General features: G+C 47.7%; 1 protein-coding gene and 1 non-coding gene across 6 annotated transcripts in view; one reads left to right on the plus strand and one right to left on the minus strand.

Moving 5' to 3' along the window:
* MGLL (monoglyceride lipase) overlaps positions 1–25,457 on the minus strand; it is a 197,199-nt gene that overhangs the window by 122,117 nt on the left and 49,625 nt on the right. For 2 of the 5 annotated variants that reach the window (XM_007668314.4, XM_029051065.1), the window contains exon 2: positions 11,841–11,975. In XM_007668314.4, the coding sequence (XP_007666504.1) occupies positions 11,841–11,975 (135 nt within the window). Of the gene's footprint in view, positions 1–11,840; positions 11,976–12,653; positions 12,807–13,500; positions 13,673–14,176; positions 14,371–25,457 lie in introns of those variants that run through there. The other 3 variants (XM_007668315.4, XM_029051064.2, XM_039910097.1) reach the window with 3 other exon arrangements.
* LOC114807287 lies at positions 16,568–16,702 on the plus strand. Its single transcript, XR_003755338.1, has one exon. It is a non-coding gene; the product is annotated as a small nucleolar RNA SNORA7 (small nucleolar RNA).

The following is a 25,457-nucleotide window of genomic DNA, read 5'->3' on the forward strand; positions in this document are numbered from 1 at the left end:
TGAAGAAACTGAGGCCCAGAGAATAATAATAATAATGTTGGTATTTTGTTAAGCGCTTATTATGTGCCGAGCACCGTTCTAAGCGCTGGGGTAGACACAGGGGAATCAGGATGTCCCACGTGGGGCTCACAGTCTTAATCCCCATTTTACAGATGAGGTAACTGAGGCACAGAGAAGTTAAGTGACTTGCCCACAGTCACACAGCTGACAAGTGGCAGAGCCGGGAGTCGAACCCATGTCCTCTGATTCCGAAGCCCACGCTCTTTTCACTGAGCCACGCTGCTTAAGTGACTTGGCCAAGATCACTCAGCAGGCAAGTGGTGGAGCATGGATTAGAACCCAGATGCTCTTTCCATTAGGCCATGCTGGCTCCCGACTCTTGGGGTCTCTGAAAGGGAAGGTGAGATAAATAAAACTTATCTCAACCGCAACAATTCAAACAAAGTTCTTTAGCTTATTGGCCCCGATCGCATTGGCGATTGGAAAGAAACTAACCGAATTCGACAAAGAAGCTAAGGGGGCGATCAATGGTATTTACTGAACGCCTAATGTGAGCAGAGCACAGTACTGAGCATTTCAACAGCTTTCTTCTCTACCCACTAGTCTGCCGGACCTCTCTGTTTTCTCCGACCGGTTTCTAGACCCATAAATAGTTGGCCTTCCCAGTTCCTCAGAACTCCCTTCTTGTCCTCCCTGGCCCTCAGGAATTCTCTCTCTTCCTTTGCTTCCCTGGCCCTTAGAAGTCCTCCTCCTCGATCTTCTAAGTCTCCTGGCTGCCTCAGTCACCCTTCCTGGCTCTCCACATTTGACTCTGAGCTCTAGCTTCATACCAAACATACTCTGTTAATACCATTTGTCTCATCCACATAATATTTTTTTTAAAATGGTATCTGTTAAGCGCTTTTACTATATGCCAGGCACTGTACTAAGTGCCGGATCTTCCGGCTGTCCAGACCCGCGCAATAAGATGGGGGTCATGACAATGGTCAGTAGGGTAGAAGAGTGCTCAGCTTTTGGAGATGCATAATGTTCTTTCCAGCTTGGGAACTAAGGACTAAAAGAATTCGAGTGATGCAAAAGAGGGAAAAGACAGTTCACCGATAACACGGGGGTTATGTTCTTGAAGAAACTTGTGTTAAAGAAAGCTCATACCGCAGCACGCTTGCCTTAACCGACAGCCCAAGAATGCGCAGGACCGTTTGCTCCGACATCTCTTTGCGTTCTCTCCTAACAGATGTCCAGTGTCAGAAGACTGTTCTTTCCAAAATGCATAGTGAAAACCCAAGTTATGGAAGAACTGACCATTCTTCCCAAAAAGAAGCAGCATAATAATAATAGTAATAATGTTGGTATTTGTTAAGTGCTTACTATGTGCAGAGCACTGTTCTAAGTGCTGGGGTAGATACAGGGTAATCAGGTTGTCCCACGTGAGGCTCACAGTCTTACTCCCCATTTTCCAGATGAGGTAACTGAGGCACCGAGAAGTGAAGTGACTTGCCCACAGTCACACAGCTGACAAATGGCAGGGCCGGGATTCGAGCCCATGACCTCTGACTCCCAAGCCCGTACTCTTTCCACTGAGCCACGCTGCTTCTCTAGGTCTACGCAGCATGGTCTAGTGGATAGAGCACAGCCGTGGGAGTCAGAAGGACCTGGGTTCTAATCCTGGCTCCGGTCACCAGTCTGCTGTGTGACCTTGGGCGAGGCACTTCACTTCTCTGGGCCTCAGTCACCTCATCCGTAAAATGGGGACTAAGACTGTGAGCCCCCTGTGGGACAGGGACTGTGCCCAAGATGATGGGCTTGTATCCACCCCAGCGATTAGTCCAGCGCCTGGCACAAAGTTAAGTGCTTAACAAATACCTCAACTATTAAGGGGCACCATATGAAGCAGCGTGGCTCACTGGAAAGAGCCCGGGCTTTGGAGTCAGAGTTCATGGGTTCGAACCCCAGCTCTGCCACTTGCCAGCTGTGTGACTTTGGGCAAGTCACTTAACTTCTCGGTGCCTCAGTTCCCTCATCTGTAAAATGGGGATGAAGACTGTGAGCCCCACGTGGGACAACCTGATTCCTCTGTGTCTACCCCAGCGCTTAGAACAGTGCTCGGCACATAGTAAGCGCTTAACAAATACCAACATTATTATGATTATTATGTTTACATACTTAAGCATAAAAATTGTTGTATATACTCTGGGTCCGCACTCCCACTATCCAGAGCCTGCATGGACTCTGGCACTGACTGATCAAGCAGATTTTAATGGTTACTCTATCATTAAACACTGTTATTGCCCCTGACACCTCATTAATATCACTTCAGTGATATGAAGGGGAAAAGCCATCACGACTCAGAGTATAACCAAACACATTAAAGCTAATTGAAATTCACCTTTGCTGTGGATTTTCCTTCAGCAAAATATTGCTCCAGTGCTTATAGAGTGAAAGGACCTCAAAAATAAGCCACATTATCTCCTTCTGGTAAGACCAAATCCAGCACTCAAAAAGAGAAATTGTTATAAAAGTTCTATTTTTGAGGCCAAATTTTGCCCCAGATTTGCAAGCACATTTCTTGCTGAAGTTAAAGGGAGTTGAATATATAAATAACTGAAGACAAAATTTAGCACATTAGTATTGAGCCAAATTTTTCCCAGTGCCCGATTTGAAGACACCTTAGGAAATTGCATTAATTCTTCCAGCCCGATACATGAACCCTTGACTCATGTGTAACCCACAGCCCTTATGCTGCTTTTAAATATGCAATCCATCAATCGATCATATTTATTGAGAGCTTACTGTTTGCAGAGCACTGTACTAAGCGCTTGGAAGAATACAATGTAACAGAGTTGGTAGACATGCTCCCTGCCCATAATGAGCTTATGGACTAAAGGGGGAGACAGATGTCATTGATTCATTAATTCATATGTCAATGAATTACAGATATAATAATAATAATTTTGTTAAATGCTTACTATGTACCAGGTACTGTACTAAGCGCTGGGGTAGATACAAGCTAATCAGGTGGACACAGTCCCTGTCCCACATGGGGCTCACAGTCTCAACCTCCATTATACAGATGAGGTAATTGAGGCCTGGAGAAGTGAAGTGACTTGCCCAAGGTCTCACAGCAGACATGTGGCAGAGTCAGAATTAGAACCCAGGACCTTCTGACTCCCAAGCCCATGCTCTATCCACCAGGCAACCCTGATTTTCACATAAATGCTTATGGGGCTGAGGGAGGGGTGAATAAAGGCATGGCTGAGAAGCAGCGTGGCTTAGTGGAACGAGCATGGGCTTGGGAGTCAGAGGACGTGGGTTCTAATCCCAGCTCAGCCACTTGTCTGCTGTGTGACCTTGGGCAAGTCACTCAACTTCTCTGTGCCTCAGTTACCTCATCTGTAAAATGGGGATTAAGACTGTGAGCCCCACGTGGGAGTACCTGATTACCTTGTAACTACCCCAATACTTAGAACAGTGCTTGGCAAATAGTAAGTGCTTAACAAATACCATAATTATTATTATTAATCCAAATCCAAGTGCAATCTAGTTCAGCTTTACAACGCATCATGTTTGACTTCCCGACACCAACCTTCTCCATGGCACTAGCTCCCGCATACCCCATTCGGTACAGTGCTTCATCGGAAGGTGATGATGATGATGATGGTATTTGTTAAGCGCTTACTATGTGCCAAGCACTGTTCTAAGCGCTGAAAAATAATAGTATTTGTTAAGTGCTTACTATGTGCCAAGCACTGTTCTAAGCACTGAAAAATAATGGCATTTGTTAAGTGCTTACTATGTACCAAGCACTGTTCTAAGCGCTGGGGTAGATACAAGGTAATCAGGTTGATCCACGTGGGGCCCAGTCTTAATCCCCGTTTTACAGATGAGGCGCAGAGAAGTTAAGTGACTAGCCCAAAGTCACACAGCTGACAAGTAGCAGAGCCGGGATTAGAACCCACAAGCCCGTGCTCTTTCCACTAAGCCACGCTGCTTCTCAGCAAGATGGGTGTGTCGACCCTCCTTGTTACCTCTATCTGATGATCAGGAAATCCCGTTCCCACCCGAGCCTCTTGTCCCGCTCCCAAGCCTGCTTTAAAGCTTTCCTTCCCCTTTCCCCCAAATTGTTTTCCTTTGGCTCCTGTGTACGTCCCCTTCTCCACACACCCTAAAATCTACTTCCTCCATCTCCATGGTGTCCCCCGCCCTACCCTATCCGGCACCACTTTATGAATTTTTACCAAAAAAATCAGTAGTGTGTGTGTACTTGTTTCACAGCTAAACTGCCTCCTCCCGCAACTGCAAACCCCTCCCCTAACCAGGACCACTACAGTCACTGGGAGCTGGTCAGGTGAGCCCGTCCAGAGGGGGAGAGGTGGGCTGGGACTGACCCCATCCTCGCCTCCTTACCTGCTTGCAGCCGCAGGACCGCCACCGCTGGGGGAACGGGGCTGGGGGATGGAAAAGTTGGTGGTAATGATCCCTTCCAAGGCCGCTTCCTCCTCCATCTCGGATTGTCCGGCCTGGTTCCATGGCTTTGATGGTCCCTGTGACTCTGTGTGTGTGTGTGTGTGTGTGTGTGTGTGTGTGTGTGTTTATAGGAGAGGGACGGGGTGGGGGGTGGGGAGGGAGTTTGGTCTAATCACCAGATAGAGAAGCAGTATGGCCTAGTGGATAGAGCACGGGCCTGGGAGTCAGAAGGACATGGCTTCTAATTCCGGCTCCTCCACTTGTCTGCTGTGTGGCCTTGGGCAAGTCACTTCACTTCTCTACCTCAGTTATCTTGTCTGTAATCTGTAAATCTGTAATTGGGATTAAGACTGTAAGCACCATACGGGGCAGGGACTGCATCCAACCCGATCAGCTTGTGTCTACCCCACTCCTTAGAACAGTGCCTGGCACACAGTAAATGCTTAGCAAATACCATAAAAAAAAGTAGTCACAGGTAGGGTTGACATATCCATTTTACTTACGAAGAAATAAAAATCAGCTACCTTATCATGGAATCTTTTAGACTCAATATAAATAGTAGTAAATACATTAATATAGCGAAATTACTTTTAATCGAATGAGTACACAGTCTAGATATTTTGATAAAAATAGGGTACCTGACAGCTCAGGAGCCGTTATCTCATTTCTACGATTGCTTCTGTGAGAAAATTGGTAACGTTTCGACTTACGATGCAGCTTTCAGCAACGGTGTTGTGAGTCTGAAGACTGCAATCGCTGCTTCAGGGTGGGAAACAGAACCCTAGTGGCTTGAACTGTTAATTCAGCTTTCAAGGTGACTCCCTCTAATTCATTCATTCATTCGATAGTATTTATTGAGCGCTTACTATGTGCAGAGCACTGTACTAAGCGCTTGGAATGTACAAATCGGCAACAGATAGAGACAGTCCCTGCCCTTTGACGGGCTTACAGTCTAATCGGGGGAGACGGGCAGACAAGAACAATGGCAATAAATAGAGTCAAGGGGAAGAACATCTCGTAAAAACAATGGCAAACAGAATCAGAGTGATGTACATCTCATTAAATATAATAAATACGGTGATGAAGATATATACAGTTGAGCGGATGAGTACAGTGCTGGGGGGTGGGTGGGACGGTAGAGGGAGAGGAGGAGAGAGAAAGGGGGGAGAAGAGGGTTTAGCTGCGGAGAAGTGAAGGGGGGTGGTAGAGGGAGCAGAGGGAAGAAAGGGGGGAAGGTATTTGTTAATACTCTAAGGTATTTGTTAAGCGCTTACTATGTATCAGACGCCGTTCTAAGCGCTAGGGTGGGTACAAGTTAATTAGGTCAGACACAGGCCCCGTCCCGCATGGTTCTCACGGTCTAAGAGCAAGGAGCTATGTATCGGGTAGGGGATGTAATTATTGTTTTATTTATTTTTCTTTCGGATAAAAACAGGTTTACGTTTTAAAACATTCGATTTTTATTTGTGTGATTCAAAGGAAAAAAAATATCTACATGGCAGTTGTTTCTTTGGTAATTCTAGTCCCTTCCAGCATTTGTAAATGATACAAAAGGTTAAACAAACGGATGACATTGCACTTAGCTGTTGGCATACACAGCAATGTTAACACAACCTGACTTCATTTAGGGTATCAGACTCCAACATTTATTGAAATTCAGGTATTGGTTTTGAGGAGAGCACTTTATACTGTAGTAAGAAGAATGAGGACAACCCCCTCTCCTCCCCCCCGCCCGCCCCCCCACAAACACACAATATGCAAAAACTGACTATGGGTTCTAGTTACCAAAGGAAACTCCAGACTCCTTCCAGAATGGGGAGAAAGGAAGTGCCTCAGGAAAAAAAAAATTGCATTTGAAAATGACTCAACATTTCAGCTAGCAGATTCCGAAACACATGCTGAGTCCATTGGTAACAGTGGAGATATGGACAATTCATCACACGACTGATTTAAATAGACTTAAATCAACAGTGACCGAATTAGGATGAATTCACAAATCGAAATAACTCCATTCTGGCAGTGAAACTGTTCAGAAAAGCTCTTTTAAAATTTAGAAAATCAAGTTGGGGGGCTTTTAGAGGAGAAATCAATCGATCAATGGTATCGGCTGAGGGCTTATTGTGTACAGAGCATTGTATTAAGCGCTGGGGAAAGCACAAGACAACAGAGGCGGCTGACTGCATTCCACTGCCCTCAAGGAGCTTACAGCCTAGAGGAGAATACGGACGTTAAAATAAATTATGGATATGGGGTTCGTAAGTGCCTGGGATACGGTGAATATCAAGTGCTTAAAGAGCACAGAGCCAGATGCACAGGCGACGCAGAAGGCAGAGGGAGTAAGGGGTAAAATGCATGTCAAATTGGATAAAATCCAGAATCCGGATCTCTCTCTTATTTCCTAATAACCTCTTAGTCTTATGCACGTCCAGTTTCCTAAATCTGATTTCACCTTCTCGGACCTCTCGGGGCCCGAGTTAGGGAACAAACCGTTCACAAATGGAGGTGCCGCGAACCCTTTCAGGGCACCGGAGAGGATACCACTCAGCTACTGTTCAGTAATTTGCTAAATGCTACTCTAGAAGTGGTGAATGCTCAGGACTGGTTAATAATGTACCAACAACCCAAACGATCCTAAAATTAAGTACCTACACTTTTTTCCTAAAGTGTTCAATATTTGCCAACAAGTGGCACTAAGGGGTTACTCTTGAGGGCAGGTTCGGCGGTTGAAGCGGCCACTTGCTCGGACTCTAGTTGGATGTGCACGTTGCTGGCACCGGTTGCTCTGCATTTGATTCCGTTCCCTGGTTCAACGGCCCAGTTAACACAACTATGACAACGGGAATGTGCTTTCTTTGCCACTCTGTCATATTTATGCACCCGGAGGGGTTTGTTTGGGGAGGTTTTTTTGGCAGTACAATTCATTGTGTTAAAATTCGTTCTTAAGTTTTTACATTAAAAATATTCTGCACTACCAAACCTGGGGACGGGGATTCGCCACTGTACCTTAGTAGACTGAAGGAGTTAATGCAGTTCTAGGTGGGTGATGCCCTTCCTACTCTCATTTATTGATCGGACCCCGCTAATTAAGCCATACGGCAGCCCCGTAAAGCAGGTCAGAATTATTATGCCTACGGCAGAACCGAGGCGTGGAACAGTGAAGCAATTGGCAATGTATAACTGATGGAATTGGTATTAAGAACTCAAAGTTCCTCATCCCAGTCACATGCTCGGTCCCAGATTTTCTTCTCTCTCAGAAAAGACACAAAGGCATGAACATCTTATTAAATGCAAATGCACTGTAGTTCTAATTTTTAAAGTATTATAGTTTTGATGATACCAAATGGGGCGCTGAAGGATTCTGTGGCTCTTTACTCTGGAGTAAGGATCACTTTTCAATACAGAGACGCGTAGGACTTCATTAGTGAGATAATTGCCTGGCTGGATCAGACATAAATCCACACTATTCTTTTAAGTATGCTTGTTACTGATGTCTAGGAAAAGAACAAAACAATACCAGACGAGCTTGAATCTGCCTAACCGAAGCCCGGTCAAAGAATTAAGCCTTTGGGTTTGGCACCTGCTATTAAACATTCAACCTCTGGCACGCTATCAACAAATACGGTCTCATTAAAAGGCAAATTGTTCATTCTTATTAACAATGGCGTACCCTCCTTCTCTCCTAAGCCAGCGTTTTTTTTGAGGTTCATATTTTCAAAGCTGCAATTCATTTCAACAGAACAGGCTAAGCAACTTCAACAACTTCCGACGATACTCTTGCAACTCTGGGTCAGGCCAAGGTACCTGCAGATCCAGTCAAACCAGGAAACGGCACCTGGATTCAACCATTCTCCACTAGTAAAGCCATTTGTTCCCCTGCAGAGGTACAAAGACCGATGGCTACGGTTTTTTCTACCTCCGGGGTTCCAGCCACTTGGCATTTTTGAGGAAGTTGCTCAACTCTCTCTTCGGGCAAAGAGACTCCCAGAAAGGCATTCACAAATGATGGATTCTCATTCCCAAACACAACTTGGCTTTTAGTGATGCACTTCAGTGGTGCACTTAGCTTCGGCAATGTGTCTGCTGTTTGCAGACCGCTGAACTAGACACTTGGAGGACATACAAAAGTTGTAAAATGGGCAAATGGGGCTGACCGTAGACAAAAATTGATCAGAACTGATGCAAGACCACAGTAATTGGCAAATATTGATGGGGCAAGGCTGAGCCCTCTAGGCACCTCTGTCACAGTCTCCCTCCAGCCCCCACCTCCACCAGCAGGGCTGCAAAACGACGCGGTGGTTTTCACCGCCACCGCTTCGTCGGGTCCACGCCCCATCAACTGCAGCACACCACTTTTTTTCCCACTGCAGGTTAGTTGGGGAGGGATGGGGGTATGTGTCAGTGTTGGGACCAGCCCCCCTCCACCCTTTGCGGATGGAGAACAACCAGCCACAAGTTTGAGGGTGAAACAAACAACCTCCTTCCCTCCTTCTCCTCTAGTCGGTAAGCTCGTTGTGGGCAGGGAATGCGTCTGTTAATTGTTGTATGGTAATAATAATAATAATAACGTTGGTATTTGTTAAGCGCTTACTATGTGCCGAGCACCGTTCTAAGCGCTGGGGTAGACACAGGGGAATCAGGATGTCCCACGTGGGGCTCACAGTCTTAATCCCCATTTTACAGATGAGGTAACTGAGGCACAGAGAAGTTAAGTGACTTGCCCACAGTCACACAGCTGACAAGTGGCAGATCTGGGATTCGAACTCATGACCTCTGACTCCAAAGCCCGTGCTCTTTCCACTGAGCCACGCTGCTTCTCTATGGTACTCTCCCCAGTGCTTAGTACAGTGTTCCGCACACGGTAAGCGCTCAATAAATACGACTGACTGACTTGACACCCTTGGAGCAGCCTAGTGTCAGCGGCAGATTTTCACAAGACATGCTCACATTCCCCTATTAGTCAATGACCCTTGATTTTTAAAGGTTATTAGATCTCCTCCCCGAAAGCCGTCAAAGCTCAACTCCTGAGAAATTCTACTTAATGTGCCCCTTTTTTTGGAGGGTGGGAAATGGAAAATTCAGGACCAAGGTCCTGAAAAGGAGAGAACCAAGATTCTTGGATGGGGGCATGCCAGACTCTCTCACACTGGGTCTGTGCAGGCAGAGAGAAATGGACACTTGAGCAGAGTGATCTGAGATGCAGTGAATTCAATCAATGTAGACAACCGATCCCCATCGCTCCGCACTCTTCCCCTCAAAAGCCCAAGCTTTTTCCTCAGGATCAAGTCTTTGGCCTGAATTTTCGGCAAAGTTGACTCTTCACTTCACCTCTACCTTCAATATTTGGAACAGAGGAAATGAACATCTGCAAGAGTTTCCCCAAGAACGTTTTATAATTGAATACTTAAGTTGTGTTATTTGTACTTAACAGTAGAGAGTCAAAAAAAGGGATAACCCTACGTTGGGTTTTTGATCAATACAGGAAACATTTTTCATAACTACTTAACAGCCAGAGAATCCCCATGGCCTAGTGGAAAACGCACGGGCCTAGGGATCAGAGGACCTGGGTCCTAATCCCGTCTCTGCCACTTCTCTGCTGTGTGACCTTGTGCAAGTCACTTCACTTCTCTGTGTCTCAGTTACCTCATCTGAAAAATGGAGGGGAAGACTGTGAGTTCCATGTGGGACTCTGTCCAACCTGATTGTCTTGTATCTAACCCAGCGTTTAGTGCAGTGCCTGGAACAGAATAAGCGCTTAACAAATACCAGTTTTAAAAAACAAACATTCCTAGAAAAGAAAAGCCACAGGACAGACGAGAACACCTTGCGGCCACTTAACCATGCAAAATCAACCTTCATCCTATTATGACCACACTCTTTCAAGTCATTTGTAACTGAGTTGTCTGGCTCACTTCTAGGACAACTAGGGCAATCTCCTTCTCAATTAACTACTTAATGAAAAAAGTCCTGAAAAAACGCCTGTTACCAAGAAATTGAATGGTGAGCTTTACTTTGAATTCTTTATTATCCTTTCATTTTTTGATCAAAGACTCATCCACACAGTACTAATTTTCTGAGAAATTAAACATGAAAAGAAAATGCAATTCCACAACTCAGTGAAGTACACTGTGGATAGTTCATTATAAATCTGCATTGTAGCATGTGACAACTTAGCGCGCACACACACACATACGCAAACACACACCCTCTCTTTTGAGAGGAAATCTTTAAGCTGGTGCTGGAACTGGGTAAAACTGATGCCAGTCTGATCCTCTGTTTTGGGAGACACAACAGAGGCAGAAAGAAACAGTCATACGCATGGTTTGACAAACAGGTGCTTTTAAGCCTGAACAACTGCTTCAAAGTTCATGTGCCTCTTGGAGAAATAAGTTATCGCGCCCTGGTTGGTGCTATCTAATGGGTAACCGCACACATTCTAAGTTCAGGAATTAGAGCAGAGCAGCCAGAGAACTTTCAAAACTGCACAAAGGCTCAGTTATTGGTGGAATATAAGGGTTAGATCCCTAACACAAAGCAGGGTTCCCCGGGGAGATAGCCGGTAGCACTGGGACAAGTTAAAAAAATTCCTTGGAGCAGGAAATTTTTACTTCCTTCTGGTTACGTGGCCAGTCATTTGCCAGAATTAGTTCTATTATTTCACAAATTAAAAAAATAAGGTTTTTCCTGTTTACTTTCTGAGACGACAGACAGTAGAACACCAGCTGCCTTTTCACTTAAAATCAAAATGCTTATTCCTAGCAGCAAGATGAATCTCTGATGGTACACACAAAAAGTAGTTGAGGACGTAAACAAAAAGGAAATATGCAGGCAATTTTCTTCCAGAAATTCATATTCATGCTTTTTGAACCGCATAACCAAAAGGGGCTTCATAGCGAAGGATTAAGGGGGAAAAAAACACAGATTACAGAATTTCTATTTCCTTTTCTGATTACGTGACTTTGTTCAACCACTGAGCTTGATTTTAAATCGATTCTGATATGGGGCAGAAGCCATACTCCAGTGTCTACACCATTTTAAATCTACCAAAAAGTAACCAATAGGAAGGACATTTTTTAAAAAGCCTTGTCAGACACAATGGGCACAACGATCTACACGGATTCCTATTTATTAATTCCCCAAATGTAAAAACCATACGACTTTGTGAATTTAATGTCTTTCTAAAAGTTGGGAGCCTCGCCCTGCTTAGACGTGTTTAGGTAATCCTCGGGTGGCCCGTAAAGATGGCGAACAATTCCAGCGCGTACCGAAACGTCTCCAAATTAAGCTGTACGTGAAGTTAAAATTCAGAAACCTAGTGGCTAAACAAGTGGCTCTTGTTTGGTGACCGAAATCCACACAGATCATTCGGACACGCTCACCTTGGTGCGCAGGTTGGTTTCCAATACCTGCAGAAGAGATACTGCCCGTCTGCATTGACGATATGAGGAAGGTCTTGGTAAGGGATGTTCTGGGGAGTCTGCCTTGGAGAATTTTCTTCAGGCATCTTGGAGAACCTGCAAAAGAGCACACTTCAATGAAGAAACAGTAAGCATAGACTAACAAGTCGGGGAAGGAGGTGGAGGGGGGCAGATGATCCCGCCTACCCATATTCATACGGTTAATAACATTTTCAAGAGCCTATGTGAAACCAGAAGAAAATGTTATTCCATTTTAAAGATCCACAGAAATCATCTGTTTCTCGCAAACTGTTCTGAGACTGAAGGAACACAATTTGTTTGGAGAAATGTTCACGTTGGGGTTTTTTTTTTTTTTTTAAAGAAGCCAGTAACCCTCTCTCATTACCACATTTTTTCTTTCCCATCTGTGTTTATTTTAAATCATTTCAGGAAGCGAATCTTAAAGAATATTTAAGCTGTAATCAACTGGAAATTGTAAGTACTACTCTGGATGCAAGGACCCAGCTGGAAAAAGACCCATCTATCTTAAAAATCTCTAAAGAACGCAGGATGAGGTGCCCAACGGCATCATCCTCATCGTCTCTTAACATACCGAATACGCGGAACGTGAGACAAACCTGTTCCCATCCCATACAAGACCCTGCCTTCCAAGGAGAAGACGGCATCACGGATCGAATCAAAATATTTCCTGGCCGCCCCCCACACTCACACACATCCGACCCGATATTCAAGCCCCTTCCTCCCCCCTCCCCCAGTCCTCTCCCCAAGTCATGCCTGGCTTTTGGAGGGAGAAGAGTGGTCCACTTGGAGCGTATGCGCCAGACTCTTCTGCGCTCCGGCTTCCTTGTCTCTCTTTGGCAAACTCGCCTGTAATTCACCACTTCTTGTTCATTTCATCACTTTTCCTAAACAAATGGTTTGTGTGGGCTGGGAGATGGGGGGGGGGAGGAGTGGGGAGAAGCGGGGCGGGGAAAAAGATCAGCCGTCCACTTCCTCAACTAGCCAGACACAGACACACACAGACACACTCAGAGACACACAGACACACACGGAGACACACGCACATATACACGCGGGCGCGCGCCCGCGCCGCGCCAAAGGCACCTTGCACACGGGCAATTTGGGGCCACCGAGCTACGGAAAGAAAGTTACCGCTGCAGGTTGCTTACAAACTTTACTTCCTCCCCGTTCCTCTCCGAGGGTAAAAGGACAGGGATCCGACTGCAAAGTCATCTCCGATGTCTTCCCCCCCACCCTTAAAAGTGGGGTAAAAACACGATTTCATCCAATCCCCTAGTTGTATTTTTTTTTGGGGGGGGGGAGAGGTAGACGTGATAGAGACTGGATAGGGATGGGGTCTACGGAAGTTAATCTGTTAGGTGAAAGGGGGAGAGGGGATGAGGACCCCCGTGTGCCACAAGGCTCCTCAAAGGGCAGACGCTCCCGGGGTCCCCCTGTTTTCGGCATGCGATCGAGAGCCAGGGTGGTCCCTTGGAAAACACAAAGCTCAGAGCCAACCGCCCCCCCCCCCCCAATCCCGGCCCCAAACCTCGGGGAGGGGGCAGGGGGATCTGCCCCGCGTAGTGGAGAGAGCCCGAGCGCTGTCGAAGAGGGGAGTTACCGGGGTCTGCTTCCAGCCGCCGCCGCCGCGATCCCGGTGTGCAGGGCGGGCGGAGCCGCTCGGTGGCCGCGCCGGGGGCTGGGGGCCGGGGACTCCGGGCTCCGTCCGCCCACATGGACGGGAGCCGCCGGCTGGGGCCGCTACTTTAGCGTAAGGGCGAGCGGCTCTGCGGAGACGGGGCCGGGCTCGCCCGGCAGCCGAGGAGGCAGGCGCACTGGGGCCGGGGCCGGGAAAGGGGGTGGGGACCAGCCCCGAACCCGGGGCGGCGGCGGCGGCGGAGCCTGCGGGGGAAGCGAGCTCCGGCCCAGAGGAGGTCGCAGGAGCCTCGTTTACCGACCCTCCGTCACCCGCACAAAGTCACACCTCATTCCCGCTAACGGCCGGGTGTGTGTGTCTCTCTCTCTGTTGGGGGGGCTGCCTGTCAATCGCCCCCCCCCATCGCTTGCCTTCTCTACGGTGGGGAAAAAGTAGTCTCTCCCTTCGTAGGGACCTAATTCGAAGGACCGATGCCTTCTGTGCCTTTTGACCTTTGAGAAAACACACAGAGGCAGATCTAACCACACGACGTAATGAGCAGCTAGTCCAACCTAGCCCCGGGCTAACGAGTGGAGGACCCCCCCCCCCGAAACCAACCCCACATAATTAAAACACCCCCAGAAATGATACAAAGCTTCACCTGGCCCCCTCGGCGTTTGAATTACTCTAAAGGAATCCCGAAGATAGTACGGTGTTTTTTCTCTCCCTAGATGGGCCTTCGCAAAGCGGAGATCTGTGCACCCGTCCAATGAATCCGGGCTGGTGGACGTTCGGTGTCGTTCGGGGCCTTCCAAACTTCCTTTCTCGCCCCGGCAGGTTCTTAAACTTGAATCTCAAGAGATCTCCCACTCCCTCTCAAACTCTAACCCCTCCATCTGCACCTCCGACCCCATCCCTTCACGCCTTATTAAAACACTTGCCCCCTCCCTCCTTCTCCATCTGGATTGCCAACGTGGCCAAGATCCGCCCTTTCCTCTCCATCCAAGCCGCTACCACGTTAGGACGATCACTCATCCAACCCTGACTGGATTACGGCGTCGGCCTCCTTTCTGACCTCCCGACCTCCTGCCTCTCCCCACTTCAGTCCATACTTCACTCCGCTGCCCGGATTCTCTTTCTACAGAAACGTTCAGGGCACATCGCGCCTCCGCAAAAAATCTCCAGTGGTTGCCTTTCAACCTCTGTATCAGACAAAAACTCCTCACTATTGGCTTCAAAGCTCTCCATCCCCTTGCCCCCTCTTACCTCGCCTCCCTTCTCTCCTTCTACATCCCAGCCGGCACACTCCGCTCCTCTGGTGCTGACCTTCTCACCGTGCCTCTTTCTCACCTCTCTCGCCGTCGACCCCTGGCTCGCGTCCTACCTCTGGAACGCCCTCCCTCCTCAAATCCGCCAGACAATCGCTCTTCCCCCTTCAAAGCCCTAGTGAAGGCTCACCTCCTCCAAGAGGCCTTCTCAGACTAAGCCCCCCTTTTCCTCAGCTCCCCCTCCCTTCCGTGTCACCTGGACTCGCTCCCTTTGCCTTCCCCCCTCCCTGCCCCACAGCGCTCATGTGTATACGTATTTATCTATAATTCTATGTATTTATATTGATGCTCGTTTACTTGTTTTGATGTGTATATATCTATAATTCTATTTATTTACATTGATGGCTGTTTACTTCTAGACTGTAAGCCCGGTGTGGGCAGGGACTTCTCTCTTTACTGATGAATTGTACTTTCCAAGTGCTGAGTACAGTGCTCTGCATACAGTAAGTGCTCAGTACATACGATTGACGACTGACTGAATGAATGGATCTTTAACTGCTCACTTTCCAATGGCTTCTACTCCACTACTTTCAAACATGCTCATGTCTCCCCTATTCTAAACAAACCACCCTTTGACCCTTCCTCCATTTACCACCCCATCTCCCTCCTACCATTCCTCTCCAAAATCCTTGAGCAAGTGGTCTACACCCGCTGCCTCCACTTCCTCTCCTCCAATCCTCTCCTTGAGCCCCTCAAATCTGCGCCTTCTACCAGCTTCACTCCACAGAAATTGATCCCTCTCAAAGGTCACCAATGATCTTCTTGCCAAATCCAACAGCTCCGACTCCATCCTAATCCTCCTCAACCTTTCAGCCGCCTTCAACATGTGGACCACTCCCTTCTAGAAACATTATCCGACTTTGGGTTCACTGACACTGTCCTCTCCTGGTTCTCCTCCTATCTCTCTGCCCGCTATTCCCAGTCTCTTTTGCAGGCTTCTCTTCTGCCTCCCACCCCCTAACTGGGAGTCCATCAAGGCTCAGTTCTGGGTCCCCTTCTGTTCTCCATCTACACCCACTCCCTTGGAGAACTCATTCGCTCACATAGCTTCAACTACCATCTCTACATGCACGACTACCAAATCTACATCTCCAGCCCTAATCTGTCTCCTTTGCAGTCTCATATTTCCTCCTGCCTTTGGGGCACCTCTGCTTGGATCTCACACCTACATTTCAAATGTAACTTTTCCAAAACAGAACTCCTCAACTTCCCACCCAAACCGTGTCCTCCCACTGAATTTCCCTTCACTGTGTACCGCACCACCATCCTCCCTGTCTCACGAGCCCCTAACCTAAGCATTAGCCGCGACTCATCTCTCTCATTTAACCCACATATTCAATGTCACCAAATCTCGACAGGTCCATTTCTACAACATTGCTAAAATCCACCCTTTCCTCTCCATCCAAACTGCCGCTACGCTAAGCCAAGCATTTATCCTATCCCACCATGACTACTGAATCTGCCTCCTCGCTGACCTCCCTGCCTTCTGTCTCTCCCCACTCCAGTCCATACTTCATTCTGCCACCCAGATCATTTTTCTAATAAAAACCCCGCTCAGGACATGTTTCCCCGCTCTCAAGAATCTCCAGTTGGGTTGCCCATCCGCTCCCGTATCAAACAGAAACTCCTTACCATCAGCTTTGAGGCACTCAATCAGCTTGCCCCTTCCTACCTTACCTCACTTATCTCCCACTACAACCCAGTCCGCACACTTTGTGTCAAGCCCCCTCTCAGGGCACCTGGAGAGTTTCCAGTCCTCTACCAGTCTCGGCTATGGGAGGGAGAGTCGAGCAGAGCCATACCCATTCCATTCCTAGCTTGGCCAGTGGCTAGCGAGTGGAAGGCCATCTGCTACAAGTCAAAACTCACCCGTGCTGGGCAGCAGAGGCATGGGAGAGAGTCGAGGGTGGAGACTCGAGTTTACTGCGCGGAAGGTGGCAATGGTAAACCACTTCTGTATTTTTACCAAGAAGACTCTCTGGGTACACTACCAGATGGAGAGCGTGGCGTTCCTGGAGAGATGTGTCCGTGGTGTCGCTCTGGGTCGGAAACGACTTGACGGCATAAGACAAGACAAGGTGTCAAGCACTGTACTAAGTGCTGGGGTAGATACAAGATAATCAGCTCCCACAGGGGGCTCACAGTCTGAGTAGGAGGGAGAACAGGTATTGAATCCCCATTTTACAGATGAGGAAAGTGAGGCACAAAGAGGTTGACCTTGCCCAAGGTCACACAGCAGACAAGTGGTGGCGCTGGGATTAGAACCCAGGTCCTCTGACTCCCAGCCCTATGCTCTTTACACTGGGCCAAACTGCTTCTCTGCCAGACTACCATCCTCCCCACCTTCAAAGCCTTATTAAGGGCACATCTCCTCCAAAAGGCCTTCCCAGATTAAACCTTTTCTTCCCTGACCCCCCTCCCTTCTACGTCATCTGTGCACTTGAATCTGTACCCCTTGGGCACTGGATATTCACCCCTGCCTCAACCCCACAGCAGAGAAGCAGCGTGGCTTAGTGGAAAGAGCACGGTCTTAGGAGTCAGAGGTCTTGGGTTCTAATCCCGGCTCCGCCACTTGTTGGCTGTGTGACTTTGGGCAAGTCATCTCACTTCTCTCTGCCTCAGTTACCTCTTCTGTAAAATGGGGATTAAGACTGTGAGCCCCATGTGGGACAACCTGATTACCTTCTATCTCCCCCAGTGCTTAGAACAGTGCTTGGTACATAGTAAGCACTTAACGGATGCCATCATCATTATTATTATTAGTTATGTACATAGCCATAATGTATTCATTTAAATTCTTGTCTGTCTCCCCCCAGCCTGTAAACTCGTTGTGGGCAGGGATCAAGTTTAGCAGCTCTGTTGTATTGTACTCTCCCAAGTGCTTAGTACAGTGCTCAGCACACAGTAAGGGCTCAATAAATACCATTGATTGATTGAATCATGGGGATGTTGCCTCAGCATTTTATTATTTTACTCAATTGTGTAGGCACCAGTCTTTTAAAAACAATACAAAAATCTGCAGGGACATAGCTGACGGCTAATGCAGTAGAGTCCAGCACAGGCTTGGGTTGGCTGGACCAGCCTGAGTCCAGAGGCTGAGTCTACTAGGTTGGCCAAAATTGCTAGTTTTTTTTTTATACTATTTGTTAAGCACTGTTCCAGGCACTGTTCTAAGCACTGGGGAAGATTCAAGGTAATTAGGATGGATACAGTCCATGTCCCACATGGGGCTCACAGTCATCCCCATTTTACAGACAAGGGAACCGAGGCAAAGAGAAGTTAAGTGACTTGCCCAAGGTCACACCGCAGACAAGTGGCAGAGCCAGGATTAGAACCCAGGTTCTTCTGACTCCCAGGTCCCTGCTCTAGCCACTAGGCTATTCTCTTCCCCTTTTTAAAACCCTACTTAAAGCTCACCTCCTCCAAGAGGCCTTCCCAGACTGAGCTCCCCTTTTCCCTCTGCTCCCTCTACCCCCCCTTCACCTCTCCGCAGCTAAACCCTCTTCTCCCCCCCTTTCCCTCTGCTCCTCCCCCTCTCCCGTCCCATCCCCTCAGCACTGTACTCGTCCGCTCAACTGCATATATCTTCATCACCCTATTTATTTTGTTAATGAGATGTACATCACCCTGATTCTATTTATTTGCTATTGTTTTAATGAGCCGTTCTTCCCCTTGATTCTATTTACTGCCATTGTTCTTGTCTGTCCGTCTCCCACGATTAGACTGTAAGCCCGTCAAAGGGCAGGGACTGTCTCTATCTGTTACCGATTTGTACATTCCAAGCGCTTAGTACAGTGCTCTGCACATAGTAAACGCTCAATAAATATGAATGAATGAATGAATGAATGAATGAATAGGCCATGCTGCTTCAGACTCCCTCTCTACCTTGGTGGACTTCTCCCTTTTAGAGCTTCTGAGCAGCTGGGAGCACTATGGTATAAGGAAGTTGGGGCACAGCTGAGCATTTGCTCGTTGTTCTCATGGGTTGCTGAAACTCCAAGTCTCAGCAGTCATTTATCACAGCAGTGCCTCTCTGGCAGAGTGGTCCGGACCTCCTCTAGTCCCACCGAGAACCATAATGGCCTTTAGATGCCTCAGTCCTGTGATTCAATTTGGGCCTATACTCGTTCCTCCCGGATATTTTTGGCTCCTGCAGGACTCTATGCTGGGGTGAGTCTCGTTTTATTGAGGAAATGGGGATTGGTAAATTTTCCCTGCTAGCACCAGGCTAGACTAGAGCGACCTGGCAGTCTATCCTTAGTGCGTTCTTCCCAGCAGGTGCCTTCTGACTAGTCTGGGAGTCTCTGTGATTGACAGCTGACATCTAAGAATGTTGGTTACTCCAGTCTGACTCTTCTCACTCTGCTTCAGGACTCAGGGAATTCTCCTGGGGTCACCCTGGGAGGTCACCAGTGGGGTGGGTTTACCGTGATGGGAGGCCTGAAATCTCTCTGTCAATCAGAGCTACGTGGCCACATTCAAGAATCGGTTTCTTAGACAAATAGTCCACAAAACACTGTTGAGTTTTGTGTGCAGGACATGTGGTAGAAAGGGCCATAGGAGCTTCAGGCTCCTTGCAATTGTGGCACCTTCAAGGGCCTCTGGAAAGGCATTCTCCTCCTGCTCTTCCTCCTCCTCTTGCTCCTTCGACCAGGAGGGATGTTTATGGGTGACAAATTTGGGAACCACTGGCTTAGGCCCCAGCCTGAAGGGCTCTGCAGATACTTCTCACCCATGAGCCAGACAAAGACCCTTGTGTAATCCCCGTAGATTTTGAAACTCTAATGCATGAGAGACATAAAGAGTGTGTAAAATGCTTACTTTTGCCACATATTCATATTGGGAGGGAGCAAGCACATATTGCCCCTCAACACCCCCCACCTTTTGCTCCTAATGACTTCACTACGCAGTTTATAGCTAAAATTGAAACCATTAGGTGTGGCCTCCCTAAAATCTCCCCAGGTCCTCTCCAGGCCTTCCCTCCCAGTGCTATCTCGAACTGATCTCCAGCCTCCTCACAAAATCCATCCCCTCCACCTGCACCTCCGACCTCATCCCTTTTCACTTTATCAAAACACCTGGTCCCCTCCCTTCTCCCCTCCTGACGACCATCTTCAGCCATTCACCTTCCAATGGCTTTCAAACGTGCTCATGTATGCCCTATCCTTAAAAAATCCCTCCCCTGACCCCACGGAGCCCTCCAGTTATCGCCTCATCTCCCTCTTATGATTCCTTGACTTGAAGGAGTTGTCTACACCCGCTGCCTCCACTTCCTCGCTTCCAATCAATCTGGCTTCTGCTCCCTTCCACTCCACCGAGACGGCCCTCTCGAAGGTCACCAATGACCTCCTCCTTGCCAGATCCAACAGCCTCTACTCCATCCTCCTTGACAGCTCAGCTGCCTTAGACATTGTTGACCATCCCTCTCTCCTGGAAACATTATCCAACCCTGGCTTCACTGACACTGTCCTCTCCTGGTTCTCCTTCTGACTGCTCTGTCTCAAGTCTCTTTCGCAGGCTCCTCCTCTGCCTCCACCCTCTAACTGTGGGAGCCCCTCAAGGCTCAGTTCTGGGTCCCCTTCTATTCTTCATCTACATCCACTCCTTTGGAGAATCATTCAGCTCCCACTCCCTTCTGTGTCGCCCTCGTACTTTGATTTGCATCCTTTATTCACCCCTCCCTCAGCCCCACGGCACTTATGCACATATCCGCAATTTATTTATGTTAATGCCTGTCTCCCCCTCTGGACTGTAAGCGCTTTGTGGGCAGGGAACATGTGGGCAGGGAACGTCTACCAACTCTGTCATATTGTACTCTCCCAAGCACTTAGTAGAGTGCTCTGCGCACAGTAAGTGCCCGATAAATAGAACGACTGATGGACAGTTAATGCCGTCATTTTTGTTTACCTAAATTTAGAACTCTTTGAAAACGGGGGGAAAATGAACGGTATTAACGGTGCAGTCTCAATTATTTGAATCAGTGGCAGGAAGGAGTGGTGCAGGTAAGACAAAAGAGTGGAAAATCCACCGCTCAGATTGTCCTGGGGTCAATTTCCCCGAATCCCTCTCTCTTCCCCACTCCAATTCCATCATGCTCCCAGAACCCAGGTTACTGATTAATATCCAGGCTCACAGTGTCCTAACCTGGGCTTTAAAATCTAATTTGAAAACCCAGCTGCTCTTTCTAAAGGCCCTGTTGACCCCTTCTCCAGTCCACCCTTTAACGGTCCGACCGGAGCCTTCACATACTGTGCAGGTGAGCCCCAGTCCTCTGCCAAACTTACTTGGAAGCTTCAAAGCAACAAGGCCAACGTGAAAGGTCAAAGTGAGGCAGAGAGTTGAGTAATTATCCCGTGAATTCGATCAATACAGAAAAAATAGCCAAGGTTTTTTTTCCCCCTGAATTAACCGGATAATTGCCTCAATTTTCCAATTCATTTTGCCTCTGTAAACATAGGCAGTGATTCAGTTTCTTCATCTGTAAAATGGAAATATGTACTAAATTCCACCTACTTAATTCACGGGGGAAGATCAATAAAATAAACCTTATCACTCTGACAACTGGGGAACAGACACGGAATAAGCATAAAACTTGATGATTTGATAGTCACTGCGCCCCACAGCTCTTATGTAAATAATAATAATGACATTTGTTAAGTGCTTACTATGTGCAGAGCACTGTTCTAAATGCTGGGGGAGGGGAAATACAAGGTGATCAGGTTGTCCCACGTGAGGCTCACAATCTTGATCCCCATTTTACAGATGAGGGAACTGAGGCACAGAGAAGTTAAGTGACTTGCCCAAAGTCACAGAGCTGACAAGTGGCGGAGTCGGAATTAGAACTCACGACCTCTGACTCCCAAAGCCTGTGCTCTTTCCACTAAGCTACGCAGCTTCTCTTCCTGTAAATATCCTTAATACCTTACTATTCCCCTTATCTGCAATTTATTTTAATGTTTGTCTTCCCTGTAGACTGTAGGCTCCTTAAGTGCAGTGATCTTGTCTGCTAGCTCTATTATGTAGTACTTTCCTAAATGCTTAGGGCAGTGCTGATTGATTGATTGATTTCTATTTTAGTATCATTTTAAGGGTATTTGTTAAGGGTTTATTATGTGTCAAACACTTTTCTGAACCCTGAGGTAGATACAGGTGAATCAAGTTAGACACAGTCCCTGACCCCAGTGGGACTTACAGTCTAAATAGGAGGGAGAAGCGGTATTTAATGCCCATTTTACAGATGAGGAAACTGAGGCACAGAGAAGTTAAGTGACTTTCCCAAAGTCACGCAGCAAGCACGATTACCGGGGATTAGAACCCCGGTCCTCTGATTCCCATGGTCATGTTCTTTCCACTGGGACATGCTGCTTCTCATCCCCAGTACTGAGTGTCTATTATTTGCAGAGCACTGAACTAGGTGCTCGGAGAAGGAAGGAGAAGTTTGGAGAAGGAAGGAGAAGAAATTTAGGGAAGCAGCATGGTCTAGTGGAAAGAGCACAGTCCTGGGGACCAGAGGACCTGGATTCTAATCCCAGCCCTGCCACTTGTTTGCTCTGTGACCTTGAGTGAATCTCTTAACTTCTCTGTGCCTCAGTTACCTCATCTGTAAAATGGGGCTTAAATCCTCCTCCCTCCGTCTTGGGCTGTGAGCCCTATGTGGGACAGGAACTGTGTCCAACCTGATCACCTACCCCGGCACTTAGAACACTGCTTGATACATAAGCAAGCCCTTGATAGACACCATAAAAAAAAGAAGTATAAGAAACAATCCCCAACCATAAGGAGCTTGAACAGATAAGCACATAAATCTGCTGAGAAGGACGAGAGGATGGCATGACTGGGAAAGTGGGAGGATGAATTCGAGAAGGGCTCCTGGAGATGGTGACTTTTTAGGTGGGCTTTGAAAGAGAAGAGTGACATGGTGTGGGGAGAGCATTTCAGGTGTGTGTGTTGGGGGGAAAGGAGGGAGCATTTGAAGTAAATGATTCCGCTTACTTAATGCTAAAGTGTCCTGATTTAACAGTTTCTTCATTATATATTCCCGTATCTTTAAAAATAGCTGCTTAATGTGCATTTCTTCCACAAATGTTTAAAGCACTACAATGACCCATCCCACATAGTTTTCTAATTTAAGATCCTAATTAATTTATTTAGGGGAGTAATTTCGCGGTCCGTTTCTTAAAAAACCAAAAATTTCTTCGTAAGAAAAGCCCTCGCTAAAGGACAAAACTTGGAGGTAAAAAGCGAGGGCATCTACGACTCTTCCTATGCCTATGGAACTAGACAGGAGTTGGCAAATGTGGTTCTGGGCGGTCAGTGGTCTGCCAGGGGTATACTGGTGATTGGAGGGGAGAAGAAATGAAGTGAAGAGCACCTCTGGAAGAATGATAAGGGGTGTTGGGCTTCTAAACCAAAACAGAGCTGCCTGCCAGGAGATCAAACAAGAGAAGTAGGGAGGGACCAGGCCTGCTGGCCCCAGGACCCTTAATAATAATAATAATAATAATACTAGTATTGTTAAGCGCTTACTCTGGATCAAGCACTGTTCTAAGCGCTGAGGTAGATACAAGATAATCAGGTTGGACACAGTTCCTGTCCCACATGGGGCTCACAGTCTTAATCCCCATTTCACAGAGCATGTCACTGAGGTCCAGGGAAGTAGAATGACTTACCCAAGGTCACACAGCAGACGTGGCAGAGCCAGGATTAGAACCAAAGTCCTTCTGACTCCCAGGCCCCTGCTCTATCCACTAGGCCATGCTGCTTCTCTCGATATCTTTCTCACCTTCATTCCCTCAGAAGATACTTGGGGATTTCAACATCCATGTGGACATTCCTGATGACCACCCCCCTCCACCCCCGAATTCCCAGATGCCCACTTCCACTTACTTGTCAACTCCACCAATCTCCTGCTTCACTCCACATGACCCAGTCACCCGCTTGGACGCCTGCTGGATTTCATCATCGCTGGTCAGAGTGCCATTTTCATAACCTCACCAACACTGGAATCTCGCTCTCCAATCAGAACCGCCTAACTTGCCCTCTCTCCCACATACCCCCTTCTCCACAAAGCTCTCCTTTCATCACACTGACACCTCCGATTTCTAAACACGCTCCACTTATCCCTGATCACCGTGTCCTATTTGGACTCACTATCCAACACCCACTCTCAATGCACAAATCCATGCCGAGTCTGCCTTCTTGGCCAAACTCACCTCTCTCCCTTCCCCGCTATTTCCCTCCATTGCTCTCACACCACCAACCCCCAGCCTTTTATCAGCTCCACAGTATGCTTCCTCTGCTCCAGTGCTTGTGCTGTGGGGCACGGTGGGTGGAAATCCATGCCCCAGGCAATATCAAGAGAAGCAGCAGGGCCTAGTGGATAGAGCACGGGCCTGGGAGTCAGAAGGACCTCCTCACTACATCCTCACTTACTCTAACTCTACCCTGTCTTCTATTCCGCAATACCGTTTAGCCCACACTGACTCTGTTGCACATTGCTCCCACCCTTCTAAACCTTCCACTTTCCAAAAACCCCTAAGACCCTCACCTCATCAACTATAGAGCTTAGAGAAGCAGTGTGGCCTAAATAGAAAGAGCATGAGGTTGGGAGACAGAGGACCTGGGTTCTAATCCTGGCTCGGCTACTTGTCTGCTGTGTGAACTTAAGCAAGTCACTTAACTTCTCTGTGCTGCAGTTACCTCATCTGTAAAATGGGGCTTAAATCCTTCTCCCTCTGCCTTAGACTATGAGCCCTATGTGGGACCGGGACTGTGTCCAACCTGATTATCTTATATCCACCCCAGCGCTTAGAACAGCGCTTGACATGTAGTAAGCGCTTAACAAGTACCATAAAAAACAAGACAAAAAAAACCCCAAACCCCAAGCCATATCCAAGCTTGACTACGACATTTTTTTCCTCACAGTTCTTCCCGTTTCCAGTTTGTTCCCTCTCCAGTTCATACTTCACTCTGCTGCCCAGATCCTTTTTCTAAAATGCCATTCTTCACAGGTTTCCCCACTCTTCAAAATACCTCCAATGGTTGCCCATTCTTCTCTACACCGAGCAGAAATTCCTGACCCTCAGGTTTAAGGGTGATCAGCTCTTTCCCCGCCATTTATCCTCACTCCTCTGCCTCAGCATCCCAGCTCACACATTTCACTCCTCTTAAGCCAACCCCCTCACTGTGCTTCACTTACACTGCTCCCATCACTGACTTGTTGCCCACATCCTTCCCCGTGCTTGGAACTCTCTCCCCTTTCACATCCACAGAACTACCGGGCTCCCCGTCTTCAAAGCCCTTCTGAAACCTCATCTCCTCCAGATGGCCTTTCCTGATGAATTTTAATCTCCCCACCTTATATCTCCTCTACTGCCACTTTAGAATTTCCATGCCACTCGAGCACCTGGGTACTTACCTTCCTCCTGCACCCCATGGCACTTATGCTCTCATAATATCCCGACTGGATTATTGTGTCAGCCTCCTCTCGGATCTCCCTTCCTCCCGTCTCTCCCCACTCCAGTCTATTCTTCATTCCGCTGCCCGGATCATCTTCCTACAGAAACGCTCTGGGCATGTCACTCCCCTCCTCAAAAACCTCCATTGGCTGTTGCC

This window comes from Ornithorhynchus anatinus, chromosome X1 (assembly GCF_004115215.2).
Source record: "Ornithorhynchus anatinus isolate Pmale09 chromosome X1, mOrnAna1.pri.v4, whole genome shotgun sequence".
In the NCBI taxonomy this organism is placed as follows: Eukaryota; Metazoa; Chordata; class Mammalia; order Monotremata; family Ornithorhynchidae; genus Ornithorhynchus; species Ornithorhynchus anatinus.